Source organism: Macrosteles quadrilineatus, unplaced genomic scaffold (genome assembly GCF_028750875.1).
Source record: "Macrosteles quadrilineatus isolate MER2022 unplaced genomic scaffold, UCM_ALF_1.0 Scaffold_5__1_contigs__length_97177068, whole genome shotgun sequence".
Classification (NCBI taxonomy): domain Eukaryota; kingdom Metazoa; phylum Arthropoda; class Insecta; order Hemiptera; family Cicadellidae; genus Macrosteles; species Macrosteles quadrilineatus.
In genome coordinates this window covers 31,631,367-31,645,325 of record NW_026542598.1, presented here as the reverse complement: position 1 = coordinate 31,645,325, position 13,959 = coordinate 31,631,367, and the positions used below count along the sequence as shown (strand labels likewise).

The 13,959-nt window shown below is 34.5% G+C and overlaps 1 protein-coding gene across 1 annotated transcript in view; it reads left to right on the top strand.

The window, feature by feature from the left end:
• Nucleotides 1–74: 74 nt before the first annotated feature.
• LOC128994563 (staphylococcal nuclease domain-containing protein 1-like) overlaps nt 75–13,959 on the top strand; it is a 35,079-nt gene continuing 21,194 nt past the window's right edge. The window contains exons 1-8 of the mRNA XM_054419206.1: nt 75–373; nt 7,310–7,428; nt 7,574–7,716; nt 8,474–8,625; nt 9,867–10,034; nt 11,453–11,620; nt 11,963–12,127; nt 13,726–13,859. Of these exons, the coding sequence (XP_054275181.1) occupies nt 320–373; nt 7,310–7,428; nt 7,574–7,716; nt 8,474–8,625; nt 9,867–10,034; nt 11,453–11,620; nt 11,963–12,127; nt 13,726–13,859 (1,103 nt within the window). The 5' untranslated portion in view covers nt 75–319. The remainder of the gene's footprint in view (nt 374–7,309; nt 7,429–7,573; nt 7,717–8,473; nt 8,626–9,866; nt 10,035–11,452; nt 11,621–11,962; nt 12,128–13,725; nt 13,860–13,959) is intronic.

Below are 13,959 nucleotides of genomic sequence, written 5' to 3'. Positions count from 1 at the left end.
ATAGTGTATTTTATCCGTAAACCAAAATCTATTGAGTAAGCAGACCACTTCAAAATTGAAATCTGTCACTTTTACTTTCACTCACTCACGCCACATCATCATCGTCATCATATCAACCCCACACCTGCCTGTTAACGATTGTTGCCAGGAGTATTGGATATTTGCCAAAATATCAATTATTTTAACTATTTGAGGAAATCATGATTTTTAATTAAAGGAATTTGTTACTGAAATAACTACAGGTTTTCTTTTCAACCCGTGACGTCACGTGAGTTGGCCCTTTTTCTGATTGCAGTTGTGCCTTTATGAACTTCTAACGATGAGCGCTCCGGAGACCCAACCGCGGAACATATTTAGAGGAGTTGTAAAACAGGTAAATTTTATTCAAGATTTTTGGGTTTTATTTATAGATCCAGTTTTTAATTGGTCTCATATAGCACTCTTCAACGTACACAACAAATTTATTGCTTTTCAGATGACAGCCATGCTGGCACGTTTTACCTCATGGCATGCAGAACATTTTAATCAAATTTGCTCGAAATAAAAGTTAATAGCCCGCTTAAAGTCTCAAATTATTGTTCAAACCATACTTCTCATCACCTTGATAAGAAATGTTCCCAATTAATTAAAAGTTTTCATTTAACTTATCTTCTCCTAACCTATTAGAATAAAATTGGTAATTTTTGGACTAATGGCTATGCTGACTACCATAAGCCTATTTTAAGTTAGTAGTTAGGATACTAAAATCAGATCTTCCACCTTTACTTAAAGCCGAGGCTTTTAATACAAGATTTAGCTACAAACGTAATTAACGTACGGTAATGAACTTAATTGCAGAAAAACTTTCCCCCCAGAGGTTTTGTATTAGGCTATGAATGTGTGTGTGGGGTAGACTTCCATATCTGTTGGCACAAACAACCGAATAAAAATATTGGTTATTCGATTGTTTCATTTGATTTATGGTTTGGTCAGTAGTGTTAGGTTAACCCTACTAACTAACCAAACGATATATCGATCAATATTTTCATTTGGTTGTTTGTGCCAACAGATATGGAAGTCTACCTGTGTGTGTACTTTAGATGTTTGGTCTATCAATGAAAGTTTACGTAGTCCTAAAGAGTCTAGGTAGTAAAAATCAGGGCATAAAAAACCAATAAAAATAAAACACCTTACTTAACCCCCCGCCCTCCCCCACATTACTCAAAAGAGTCACAGGTGGTGGTTTGCTCGCTGCAAATGCAGGTGTCTTATTAAGATGTAGGTAACTTACAGGGCTATGTCGACATGTCCTGAAATGATAACTCATTCACCATTTACCACCAGTAAGTTACTTCTCTCTACATTTTTAAGAACGGAAATTTCCAATTCTTACTGACCTAATGCTGACGGTTGATAGTTAGCCTAGTCCAGGCCTTTTTTAGTCTGTTGTTATGGACTTCATATAATTTTAAGTTACCATTGGCCCATGCAATCAGGTAAAATTCAAATCTTTGAGCTCAAAACAAGTTCCAGTTATAAAATATGATGCATTGGTGTCTCAGCCAAACTAGATTTTATTTTAGGCCTACTCTGTGCAACTGGCAATTTGTTTTGTAGCCTACAGTTATTTTCTGAGAAATAAGGTCCGAGTTAACGATATGTATGGTAGAGTGGGGGAATTGGGACCCATGTTTTTATATGTTTATTGTCAGAAAAAATCAAAATATGAGCATGCACAAGGTTTTCAACTGTAATTTGTCTTCTTATCACATGTTTTTAATTTTTTTTTAAATTTTACTATGAAAAAAAAAATAATAATTTGGAACCTATGCTTGGACCTATGCTTATAAACCCATAAGCACCTACTTAATATTAATTCGTGGGGGTAATAGGGTTCTAAAAATGAAAACATAATAGGCCTAAACAAAATGCAACAAACTTTATTGAAAAAAATTTTTTTAGGACATTACAACAGTTCAAACTATTTTTTCCAAAACATTACACATTTTTCTTAAAAAAATAGGAAAAATTAACCAGAGCAGATAACAGCCAGAAAATATAGATTTAAACTGTTAAAGAGATGTATAGCTAAATAAAAAAAAAACTACAAGTACCGTATATTTTATGTCGAACCTTTTTTCTGGTCATATGCAAACTTTCCGGAATTTCGCTTTTTCAGCCAAAAGAATTTCTAATAAATGGTAGTTATCAGTCCAAATATAAGTTAAAATAGGCCAATTATGGGCTTAACTCACTCTTTTAGGTCCTAGTTTCTTATCAATTGGTTGTAAAATAATTTTTTTACTTTTCTGTACACCTGTGATTCCAACCCGATGTAACCACGCGATGAGACTGGTTCCCAATTACTACTCCATGCTGGGGTAATTGGGACCTACTTCAAAATTCTCTTTTTACACCACCACTGCAGCCACATATAATTATTGATTAATTAGGCCTATATGTGGGATTAATTATAATATTAATATTAATTATATGTGGGATAACAAAATATGGGTCCCATTTCCCCACACCGGGGTAATTGGGACCCACTTTTTTTTAAATTTATAAATTATTTTTTTTTTTATTATTATTTTAAAGCCCTAACAAACTATTGCTTAAACCTGTAATGTGTCAAAAAATACATTTTGGTATGATTATTAATTATATAATATATAAAAAATAACTCAAAATACTACCACGCTTAAGTTTCGCCACATGTTTAACATTCGGAAAAAAACACGGCTTGATTTTTTTTTTTTATACATCGAACACAAGATTACAATTATCCAATAATTTGTGATGAAACCCCTTTAGAATGCCTAATCTTTAACGTATTTACAATTTTGTTTAAAAAATAAATAATACAAAATTTTAAAAAATAGCTCACAATTACCCCCGGGTCCCAATTCCCCCACTCTACCCTATTTTAGTATAATAAATACAGACTAGGCTATTTTCGCATACAGTAACTAATTGATGGGTTAAAACACTAATAACAATTCCTAAAATGCTTACGTAGCTTAGTTCATTAGGGCCTATAACTTAAACCTTACCTTCCTAATCCAGCTTAAAATTTCATAGCACTTTAAATAACAAAAAAATCCGCATAAAGCCTGACTTATCTTCCTTACATGCCTTTTCTGTCATCAAAAGGGTTTGAAAAGTTATAGAAGCTAGGTTAGGTTTAGTTAGGTTGGAACAGTTTCATTTTAGCGAATTTCCCTATATAGGGAAGTAGTTATTACCGTAGGTGGCATGGTAAGACCTGGAACTGGGGGCCCGATAAACTTTCTCAATTTGATTTCCCTAGAGGCCAAAAACACCATTCTTTCAAATTTTTATAATATATGTAGGGCCTATAATATATTTTACTTAAGGTGTTCACGCAATAGGGCTGCTGATATAGGTATTAAATTATAGTACTAGTAAATAAAGTACAACTGAGCACCCTGAATATTATTTAAAATATACAATCTTACTAATATTATAAATGTGAAAGTTTGTGTGTTTGTTTGTTTGTTTGTTTGTTTGTTTGAAGTTCAATCACGCATAAACCACTGGACGGATTGGGCTGAAATTTGGCATGATGATAGCTTACATTCTCGATTAACATATAGGCATATTCTTATCTCAAAAATCCTTTCGGGCTCCGCCCCAGTGGCTCTGTAATTCCCCATGTTAACCTTATGAGTATTCATATTTAAAGGGAATTAAAGAAATTAGTCAGCTGTTTCAACTAAAAAAGTTAGTTCTATGATATGGAAAAGCATTAAAAAGTTATAAGATTTACCAACAGGGTGCAGCACTATATTTTTTTGCATTTATGAAAACAGCTAATTTGAACTAAGCAGCAACAAAAAACTGTGATTCGTAATGAGAACTGTCAAAGTAGGATTGTTTACAGTTATGTTTATGTTTTTCATTTCATGAATAATTTGTGATATTTTGCGAATTGTTGGTAATTTATTTTTCTGTATTGTTTAGGTGAAGTGGTAGAACATTATGGCTATGGAAGATGTGTAATACTATTAGAATACTGTAAATTTAAAAAAGCAAATTTTATCAAACTGTGTCCTCCCTTATTGCAAACGCAAAGCTTGAGTATAACTGCAATAAGCATTTTATACTTATATTCCAACCCCGTACGAAGGACGGGTACTCTGCTAGTATATAATATTCAGGATGCTCAGTTGTACTTTTACTTCTTTAATATATAGATATACATTCAAGAACGCGATAACTTGAGTAGGTAATTTTTGTCCGAATTTGATGAAAATTGGTTTGAAGGTGTAAGGCAGGATAAACTTGAATGAGTTTGCGAACCAGCATGATCAGACCATGGGAAAAGGGTTTTACGGCCCGGGGGTTTATGGGGTAAAAATTGGTTTACTCATTTTTGACACTCAAAACTCAAAATTTCCGAATTTATCACTAGACCATTTTAAAGACTAAAAAAAAAATAATAATTTAGTATAAGTTACCCAAGTGTTTTTGTACGGTTATTAGTTGTGGATAAAATAAAAAAAATGCAAATTTAAAATTCCCATGTTAGGCCTAGGGTATTCTTATTGAGAATGATGTAAAATGTTGTAGTTTGCTTGTTTATGGAATTATTTTGATTAAACTTGGCAAATTTATTTATTTTATACTAAGCTACTAATATTTTATTTAAAAACACACTTTATTAGCCTCTCTGTAGCAGCAAACCTAGGTAGGTACACTCATTTATTTATTTATTTAATTATTTATTTATTTTACCTTCCAACGGTCAAGAACCAATTTCATTAAACGTATTGATTAAACGCCTCATTAAACGTATTCTAAAAAAAATAGGTAGATTTAATTTAAAATAAGGTTGGAAATTCGCTTAGTCTGCAGGTTTGCTGAGGTGGGGGTATTTTTATATAGGTACCGTACCCTAGTTTAGCAAGGATGAACCTATTAACTTGCAGAATGTTGTAAATTGTTGTGAGGCCTAAGCTACTAAGTTTTTATTTGAATGTTGTCGGGTAGTATTTGTTTGTAAATTAATTTGTACTAGTTAGCCGCCCGTGCTCCGCCACGGGAATATTGTCAAATCAAATAAAATCAAATCAAAATCATGTTTATTTCAGTAAGTAAATACATTGTTACAATACTTTGCCAGTAACAATTTCATAGTTATGCAATGATATAAATAAATAAAAATAATATACTAACATAGTCATTAAATATGAAATACCTCTCACATAGGCTACTACCCGTGCGTGAGAGATTTCCGCTATCAGGAAATAATAATATTAGAAATTGAAAAAAAAAAATAGATAAAATAAAAGACATAATAATTAACAAATACTGTTTATCTTTGTATTTTATTTAGGGACTTCTCTTCAAGTGTTAAGTTAGTCGCCAATAGGACATAGACTTGCACCAAAAAACCATCAGAACCATAAATGGTCTGGGCTTAAATAACAGATGATCTCATTCAGTACTAAAACTAGCAGTGGTGGCGATTGACCAGTAAAAGTAGGGGGGCGAAAACCAGCAGGAAAGCGGGGGATTTTATTTTGTATAAGCTTTACATTCATATATCTATACATATCTCCAAAAGTGGTGGGGGGCAGCCATCACCCCGTTATCCCCCTAATTGTTGCCATTAAACTACATAGATGTGTTGCTGTCTTATAAATAAACGAATAATAATGATTCAGGATTATATATTGTAACTATCAGGATTATTATTATATTTTAGCCCAGTACTATCTTAAATGGAACTGTTAACCCGGGTTTCGGTTAAAACCGGGGTTCTACTGTACGGAATTATTTGTTTTTTAAGCTCTTTAAAATGGTCTCTAGAGAGAAATTGTGAAATTTTGTTTTCTGAGCCTGATCAAAATAGAGAAAAGCCAATTTTTACACCATAAAACCCCGTTCCCGTGGTCCGATCATGCAAGTTTGCAAACTCATTCCAGTTTATCCCGCCTTACACCTTCAAACCAAATTTCTTCAAAATTGGAGAAAAATTACTAAAGTTGTTCCCGGTACTTTGGTATTTTAATTTAGGTCTACTTATATCAACATTTAAAGTAGCCCTCATTGGTGTAAAACAAAATATATATAGGCCTACATATATAACATTTTGAACAGATGGTGTTTTTGGCTTCTGGGGACATTAAAATGAAAAAGTAAAAATCGGTGCCGGGCCTAGGTCCTGGACCAAACAGCTACTTCCCTATAGGGAAATTCGCTAAAATGAACTAATACTGTTATTCTAATGATATTTTGATCTGAGTTATTTAACAAAGCTTTAGGCCTACGTGATGTTGTGTGACCTAGAAAGACTTAGTTAAATGTTCATAGTGATTACAATAGAATCAATAAATGGTCTCTTTAAAGGTAGTTAATTGTTGGTAGTGATGACTTTTTGTGGACTACTAATGGCCTTGTCTGAAGACTAGTTAATGACCCACTATTACAACCCAACTGTAAAGCCAGTTAATGTTTCATGTCTTTAATATGAAACAAATTTTAACTTCACATTATTAATGAAATTTTAGTTTTAATTTCTATATAGGCCTACAGAATTTTATATAGAGCATTTGAATTTACAAAGTAATTAAAAGTAGTAGCCTATATGGAACTGGCTGATATGGAACTAAGTACCAGTAAAGTTTTTTTTTTCTTAGATGAACACATGAAAGTATATTTTAAGGGGAATCAAATAATATGCTTAGAAGAAAACCAAACTTAGAGATGAACGGATTTTGTAGTACCTTTCTATTTTGAAAATTTGATATATTAGTCGAGTTTTTGGAAGTTAATAATGCAAACTTATATGTCCTATACTTTTATAATGAATTAAATGAAGATTTTTTTGTTTACTTCTGTTCTCAAGCTTTTTAAATGATCAAACAATTAAGGTTGGTGTGTAGCATTTACAACAGGTAAGTTTTGAACAGCCTTGCAAGCTCAAGTAGTGTCTCTCAGTAAGCTTAGGGTTTTTGTCCTACCTCCACATCCTAGGACGCGAGGCTATAACCTGGAACTTTTTACAAATGTACGTAAAGCTTAGGACAAGAGAGTTAAGCCATTGGTGATTGGCAGGAATTGAACCCAGGATCTCGAGGAACGAAGCCCTGGGCCCAGCTCGCTCCATGCAAGCCTATAAGAGCCGTAAATCAGGTGTTGATAACTCTAAAATGCCTAATATGTTTACTGTGGATGGTTACAAGTTTCAGAATCTCGATATAACACTGAGTGCTGAATGGTTTAATAATAGAGCATCTTTGGTCACTCGATGACAGTGTGGCGGGTTTTCGACGGTTTAACTAATAACTTTGTATCTTTTTAGATAATTTCTGGTGAGTCCATCGTCATTCGAGGACAGCCTAAAGGTGGACCTCCTCCAGAAAAGACCATCACTCTCTCCAGCATCAAAGCTCCTAAACTTGCCAAGAGAGCGACTGCAGGGTGAGATGATTGTGTTTACCTTTTTTAATAGTAAAAAGTATTTTTTTCCATCTATAGTTTAAGCATATATTATTCTATGGTAGGCCTAATATTGAAGCTTAACATAGTAAACCTAGTTTTCATTAACTTGTGAAACTCATTTCAGTTCTGAAGAGACAAAAGATGAACCCTGGGCGTGGGAAGCAAGAGAATTTCTGCGGAAGAAGCTGGTTGGAGAATCCGTTACCTGCGTGGCTGCGGAAAAACAGCCCCCAGGAAACCGGAACTACTGCTCTGTCTACTTTAAAGGTCCATGACTATTGATTTTAAAACAAATACTACCATATTGATTTTGTTCTTGTTAACGTACTGTAGTCTTCTTTTTAGTCACGTGTTGGTAAGACTTACTTGGATAATTCAAACAGTGCCAGTTTTTCAACTTCCATTCTCCTTCTTTATTCTAAAGAAACCCCTTGTAGGGGTGAAATGTCAAGATAATTGTATTATGAACTTTTTGTGGCTTATAACTGCCTGGAACTCTTTGCTTTGGTTAGTTGGTTGTGTATCCAATTCTCTCTTTCTCAATGAATTCCTAAGACAAGCGTTTTTTCCTCTTAACACATATACATTCTAATTCACAAGAAAGGAAAATTAGAGTACCGGTATGACTTTTAGTAGAGCAGTATTCATAATACACAGAGACAAATTCTTGAAAGGGTAACTGCGGATCCACTTTGGCTACGTAGCTAAAGATAGGTACAGGTTGCTATAGTGCTTGCCGACCATTTAGTAGGTTGCCAGTTTTATCCTATACAAAGTCAAATGTTCTTTGATGGTTTGAAAATGGCCCAGCTGTCCTCATTAGGCTTTTAATATACAGCTCTGGCTAAAAAACCAGCAGATCTTAGTCAGTAACGAAGCTAACATCTAGTGTAAAACACTCATCCTTCCTTCATTCATCTGTGCGTAGCAATATCTGCATTGTTTCTAGTTACCATATTTCCAAATTTTTGTATTCAATGTCATGTTGCCTACAGTCGATTACAATTTGAATGTAATGTTACAGATGAGAAGGGTGAGAACATGAACGAGGCGCTGGTAGCCGAGGGGCTGGCCTCTGTGAGAGGCGGAGGTCCAGAGGTGGCCAAGCTGCAAGAGCTAGAGGCCCAGGCCAAAGCTGCTGGCAAGGGCATCTGGAGCACCGAGGACCGCTCTGCTGTAGGTTACACTTACCACCTCTTAGCCTAGCTGTTTGTCTAAAAGTTTAGAAAAAACTGGAGTGTTGGGTTTCTGTTCTGAATTGGCCTACAACGTTTTTTATGTCTTCCCTTAACATCCTAGGCTGCGATTGGATCTTGTTCAGAACCGTTTTCAGGCCCTTTTTTGACACTGTCATTGCCCTAGGCACAACTAATTTTAGCGCCCCTTTGCAATATATATTACATGGTGTTCATCGACCGGGAATAGTGGGTGGGATTTTTTAACCGGGAATCATGCGTGAATTTTGTATTTCTACCTGGATATTTTTTATTTTACCGCGATCGCATGACAAAAGTGATGTTTCCGTGACAGCAGGAGACGGTAATAAGTCGATACACGGCCACGAGGGATGATCATAATTGTGTCGCGATCGCAGAAGACAATGATAATGTCTACACGACTGCAGGGTACGATCATGATTTTGCCGAGATATCGCAGGTCAATGATGATATCTACAAGGCTGCGAGGTATGATCAGAATATTGCCGCGATCACCGAAGACGATATTGTCCACACTACTGCGGGAAACCGTCAGAATTTTGCCGCGATCTCGGGTGACGATTACGATGTATACACGGCCACAGGAGACGATAATGATGTCTACATGGCCGCGAGGGATTACCAAAGTTTACTGCTATCGCATAAAAATACAACATCAATTTTTTTTATTTTCCAATTTTTTGGCACCCAAAAAAAAAACAAAAATACTTTGCTAAGCCTTACTTTGCTACCCGGGGTTCACAACATTTCTAACATTTATTTTGTAAGATAAATTAATTAAAATAAATGTCATATAACTTATTCTTGCAATTTGCAATGTTGTTCAGACCTCAAGTCAATCATTATGTACGGGTTATTGGAAAGTTAAAATTATATAAAGAAAAATTACATTATTCCATGCCTTTGGGCCTAATTATACGTGTGAATTTTGAAAAATAAATCAGGATTTAAGCGGCAATTTTAGACTTTACATTAAATTTTAATTAATTATCTTGACCCAACAAGACTTAAGCTTTGCAAAATAGTTTGTAGGGATGGAATTACAATTTACAAAGGTAGTATTATCATCGAATTGTATTATCAAATTGTTTTATCCTAGCTTAGAACTCAAATGTTAAAATATAATTTGAGACGAGTAAACATTTTGTGGGCGTTCTACTGTACCGTACCTGTATTCTGATGGTTCTATTTTGTCAACAGCACGTGAGAGACATCAAGTGGTCCATCGAGAACATGCGCAACTTTGTGGACAAGATGGGAGGCAAGCCTATCAAGGCCATCATTGAGCATGTGAGAGATGGGTCAACTGTAAGGTGTTTCCTCCTGCCTGACTTTTACCACATAACACTCATGTTGAGTGGGATCAGGGTAAATAAAATGAAAATCCTTTATTTCTACAGGCTAAGTTAGGCTACATAGTCCTTTATTACACTTTGGCCTTACTTGCATGCATTTAAGTATATTATAGAAACATTATTTACACAAACAGTATTAAAAAAAATAACAAAAATTAACCAACAAAATTACTCACACACACATTTACTCAGTCAGAAATTTACGTAAGCGCCAAAACTTAAGACGGGCCTGCCATACGCTCTAAGTACGATTTGTTGAGTACTTTGATGGAAACTAACGTTTCATATCATTACCAAATCTCATTATATCCATTTAGCTTGTGTCATGCCATTGACATCAATGGATTCATACTCGTGGTTTACAAACTGTTTGTTTGCAATCAGAAGTGATCTGGTGTCACAGCAGCCAATTCGCTTACATCTGTTGTTTCGTAAACAGCTGTGATGTCTGCTGTGAAAGATGTTCTCAGCTATAAACAAAACATTAAGAGCTCAGATGTGTTGAAACAATTGTTGCTTTTGTCTTGGCATTGCTATTGAGTATTATTACAATAATAAGAGTTACAACTTAGGCCTATTTGTTGTAAGTTGGCAAATTCTCAGAATATTTATTTTTAAATCTTATTTAGTAACTTAAATTGTAAAGGGTTTGTAGTAAAGTTAAGTTAAGACAATGAAACCCAAAAAGCTATTATTATTGATTTGACAGTTACTTACAGACAAGCAAAACATAATACAATTCCACTTCAAATTAATTATACTAAAATTACCTTTTAACCAAAGTTATTTGATAGAAATTGAAATTGGTTTTTTGACCATCTAAAACACTGACTATAATCGGTGAATCATGGAATAAATGTGCAAACTCAGTAAACCACAGTTTAACATTACACAATTCAAGATTACAACATGTGGTTAATTGCAGGGGAAGTTAATGTGTTACAATAATTAATATGTGTACCTACATACTGAAAAACGCTAACTAAGGTTGCAACTGTTGTTAGTGTGACTATCAATGAAATAAGTGTGTGAGAGGTTTTAAGTGCCTCTGAACTCTGAACAGTCTTTGAACCAAACACATCTGAAAGAGAGAGAGCATATTGTACCTATTACATCTATTGTACATTTTTTTTTAATCTCTAAAACATTGTAGTGATATTCACTTATTCAACAGTATGTGAATATCGCTACAATGTTTTAAAGGTAAAAAAATCTCCTTTGTACAAAAAAATGCATCGTTTTAGTTCCTTAATTTGTTTTAACATTTTACATTATTATTAATTTAGTTATTGCTGTTTAAGTGCTGACCAGGTACACCAGCCACAACAGACTGTCTTAATGATCATTGTTCAGTATGTAGTGCTAAAAATGTCATATTGTACTCACTTAAGCACTCTTTCATTGATTCATTGTAGTGATTTTTTTGCCTAGTGTAACGGATTCAAGTTGGATTCCGAGGGTAGACCTGACCCATCCATCAAGGTTGAGTACGCCGAAGAGGCTCGCTACTACGTTGAGTCCCGGTTACTACAGAGAGAGGTTGAGGTGGTCTTGGACTCTGTCAACAATAACAACTTCGTTGGCACCATCATTCATCCTGTTAGTGTTTTGTAATTTTCTAAAATATGATTTGGTTTAGTAGAGCCTAGTTTAAATTAATGGTGATTTTCAAATAGATAATTTGGTATTTCACCAAAACGGCTATTACGATTTTGATTGAAATTTAGTATGTTATTGTCCTTTTGATTCTAAACAAAATAGTACAACTCCCATTGCCGTGAAAATTACAGTTCAAAATTTATCACATGTTTTCATATTCTACAGCTTAACCCTGATAAGGATTGTAATTACAAGCAAACGGGAAAAAGAAATGTGTCAAATTTCTGATATCATTAGTTTCCTCCATAGTCAGAGATTGTATCAATGTGTTTGTTTATCCAGAGAGGCAACATTGCAGAGCTGTTGCTGAAGGAAGGGTTCGCCAAGTGCGTGGACTGGTCCATCGCCTTCATGAAAAGCGGAGCAGACAAACTGAGAGCGGCAGAGAGAGAGGCTAAGGAGAAGAGATTAAGACTTTGGAAGGACTACCAGTCATCCACTCCGCAGGTAAGCAAAAACTAGAGGTATGCGAAACAGAAAAAATTTTTTATTTGATGCAACTATTCGATATAGAGAATTTTCTAATCGAAGCAGTACTGCATTTTTCTATTCACACTTGTCAATGGAGTAAATTATCAATACAAATTTTCCAGATTGTGTCCTGAAAAATGTTTATGATGTGGTATATTGACTTATTTGTACACATACATGTGATTTGTTAGTCGGGTGGACCGATGCTTCTAGGTGTCAAATAAGGCAACTCAAATCGTGAACTACATTCATGTACGACTTGTAAGGTGAAAAATATTTATTTTCAATCATATATTAGAAGAGGCTGTAAGCCTATTGCTGGAAATTACAGTTGATTGCTTGCCCATTTCATAATTTTTATGCTCAGCATCATATTGTTAAAAGCTTAGTACATTTCTATTCTATTGATTTTACAACTACAGATAGTTTTGTTGTGGATAAATACAAACCTTGATAAGATTTATACGGAAACTTTAGATTAGTTCACACTGATGGATTTAGACCTTCAAACTATAAGATCAACTCTCAATTGAGAAAGTTCAGCTAAGTTCAGTTGAAACGTTTTAGACAAGCTTAAATAAATAACTTGTATGGCTTGGAAATGGTCTCAGTACATGCCTTAAACAATATGTACTTGAAAAATAGAAAATATAAGTAATTGTTTTTCACTGCTCAGAAAGCAATCTGTATCACTAATTATTCAATTCAATTCAAACTTCTTTAGTCATTATTTTGCACAATATATATACAGGGTGGCGCAAAAAGTATGATCAGTTTTGAAATGAACATTTTAACGGAAATGATTTGACACATAAATTTAACTGAATTACGTTTCTGGACACTTTCAAATGCCCCATTACAAAAATTAACCTTCTAAGTTACAAGGTTGCTAGTAAGCTATGTCATTCAAACTATACAAATAAAAAAAATATATATATAAAAAATCCATAAAAAGAATGTAGCTGACTTTGAAGCGCTGACGCTCTTACGGTCTCTATTTTTGTGGAGTAACTGCCGTTCAGTAGGTTTACCACTCATGACGGACCCTGTTGTCCGAAATGCTGACGTGATATGATCTGCGATCAGGAACCAGTACCTTTATGGGCTACACCAAATTGTTGTAGAAACAGCTGTTCCGCAGTAATAAAAGATTCACTGTTTCTGAAAAAAAAGAAAAAGAAAAAAAACTTTTCCACATAAAAAACGCGGTGCTTGACCGACCGCAGCACCCCTACGCTGCAAATTGGATTAGACGACTGGCAGTGGACCCGACCCTCCCGTAACTACTAGTGCCACGCAGTTCAAATTCGACTGTCCTTTTTGCGCCACCCTGTATATACATTGAATAGTGTCAGGTTGTACAACAACTCAAACTTAGCCTAAGTGACAATCTCATCCATGCAGGAACTTTATTTTAGACTGTATATTAGTGCAGATTTATTCAGTTCAACCTGTTCCAAGGAATACTTGTCCAAGTTTTAAATATCTCTCACATAAAAACCATAACTTATTTATAACTTTTTTATTTACATAGTAAAATATTTTTATAAGGGATATTTTTATTCTGTGTTTAGCTATCAGGCAAAGAAAAAGAATTTACTGGTACTGTGATGGAAGTTGTCAACGGTGATGCTCTCATGATTAAACTGCCAAGCGGTCAGATCAAGAAAGTTTTCCTGGCAAGCATCAGACCTCCAAGAGATCCGAGGTAAAGGTCTGCAGGAAAACCTGTATAAATCTTCAAACTAAGACACAGGCAAACACATTACTCTTAAATTTAAATGATTTACTTTAACCTTTGACTATGA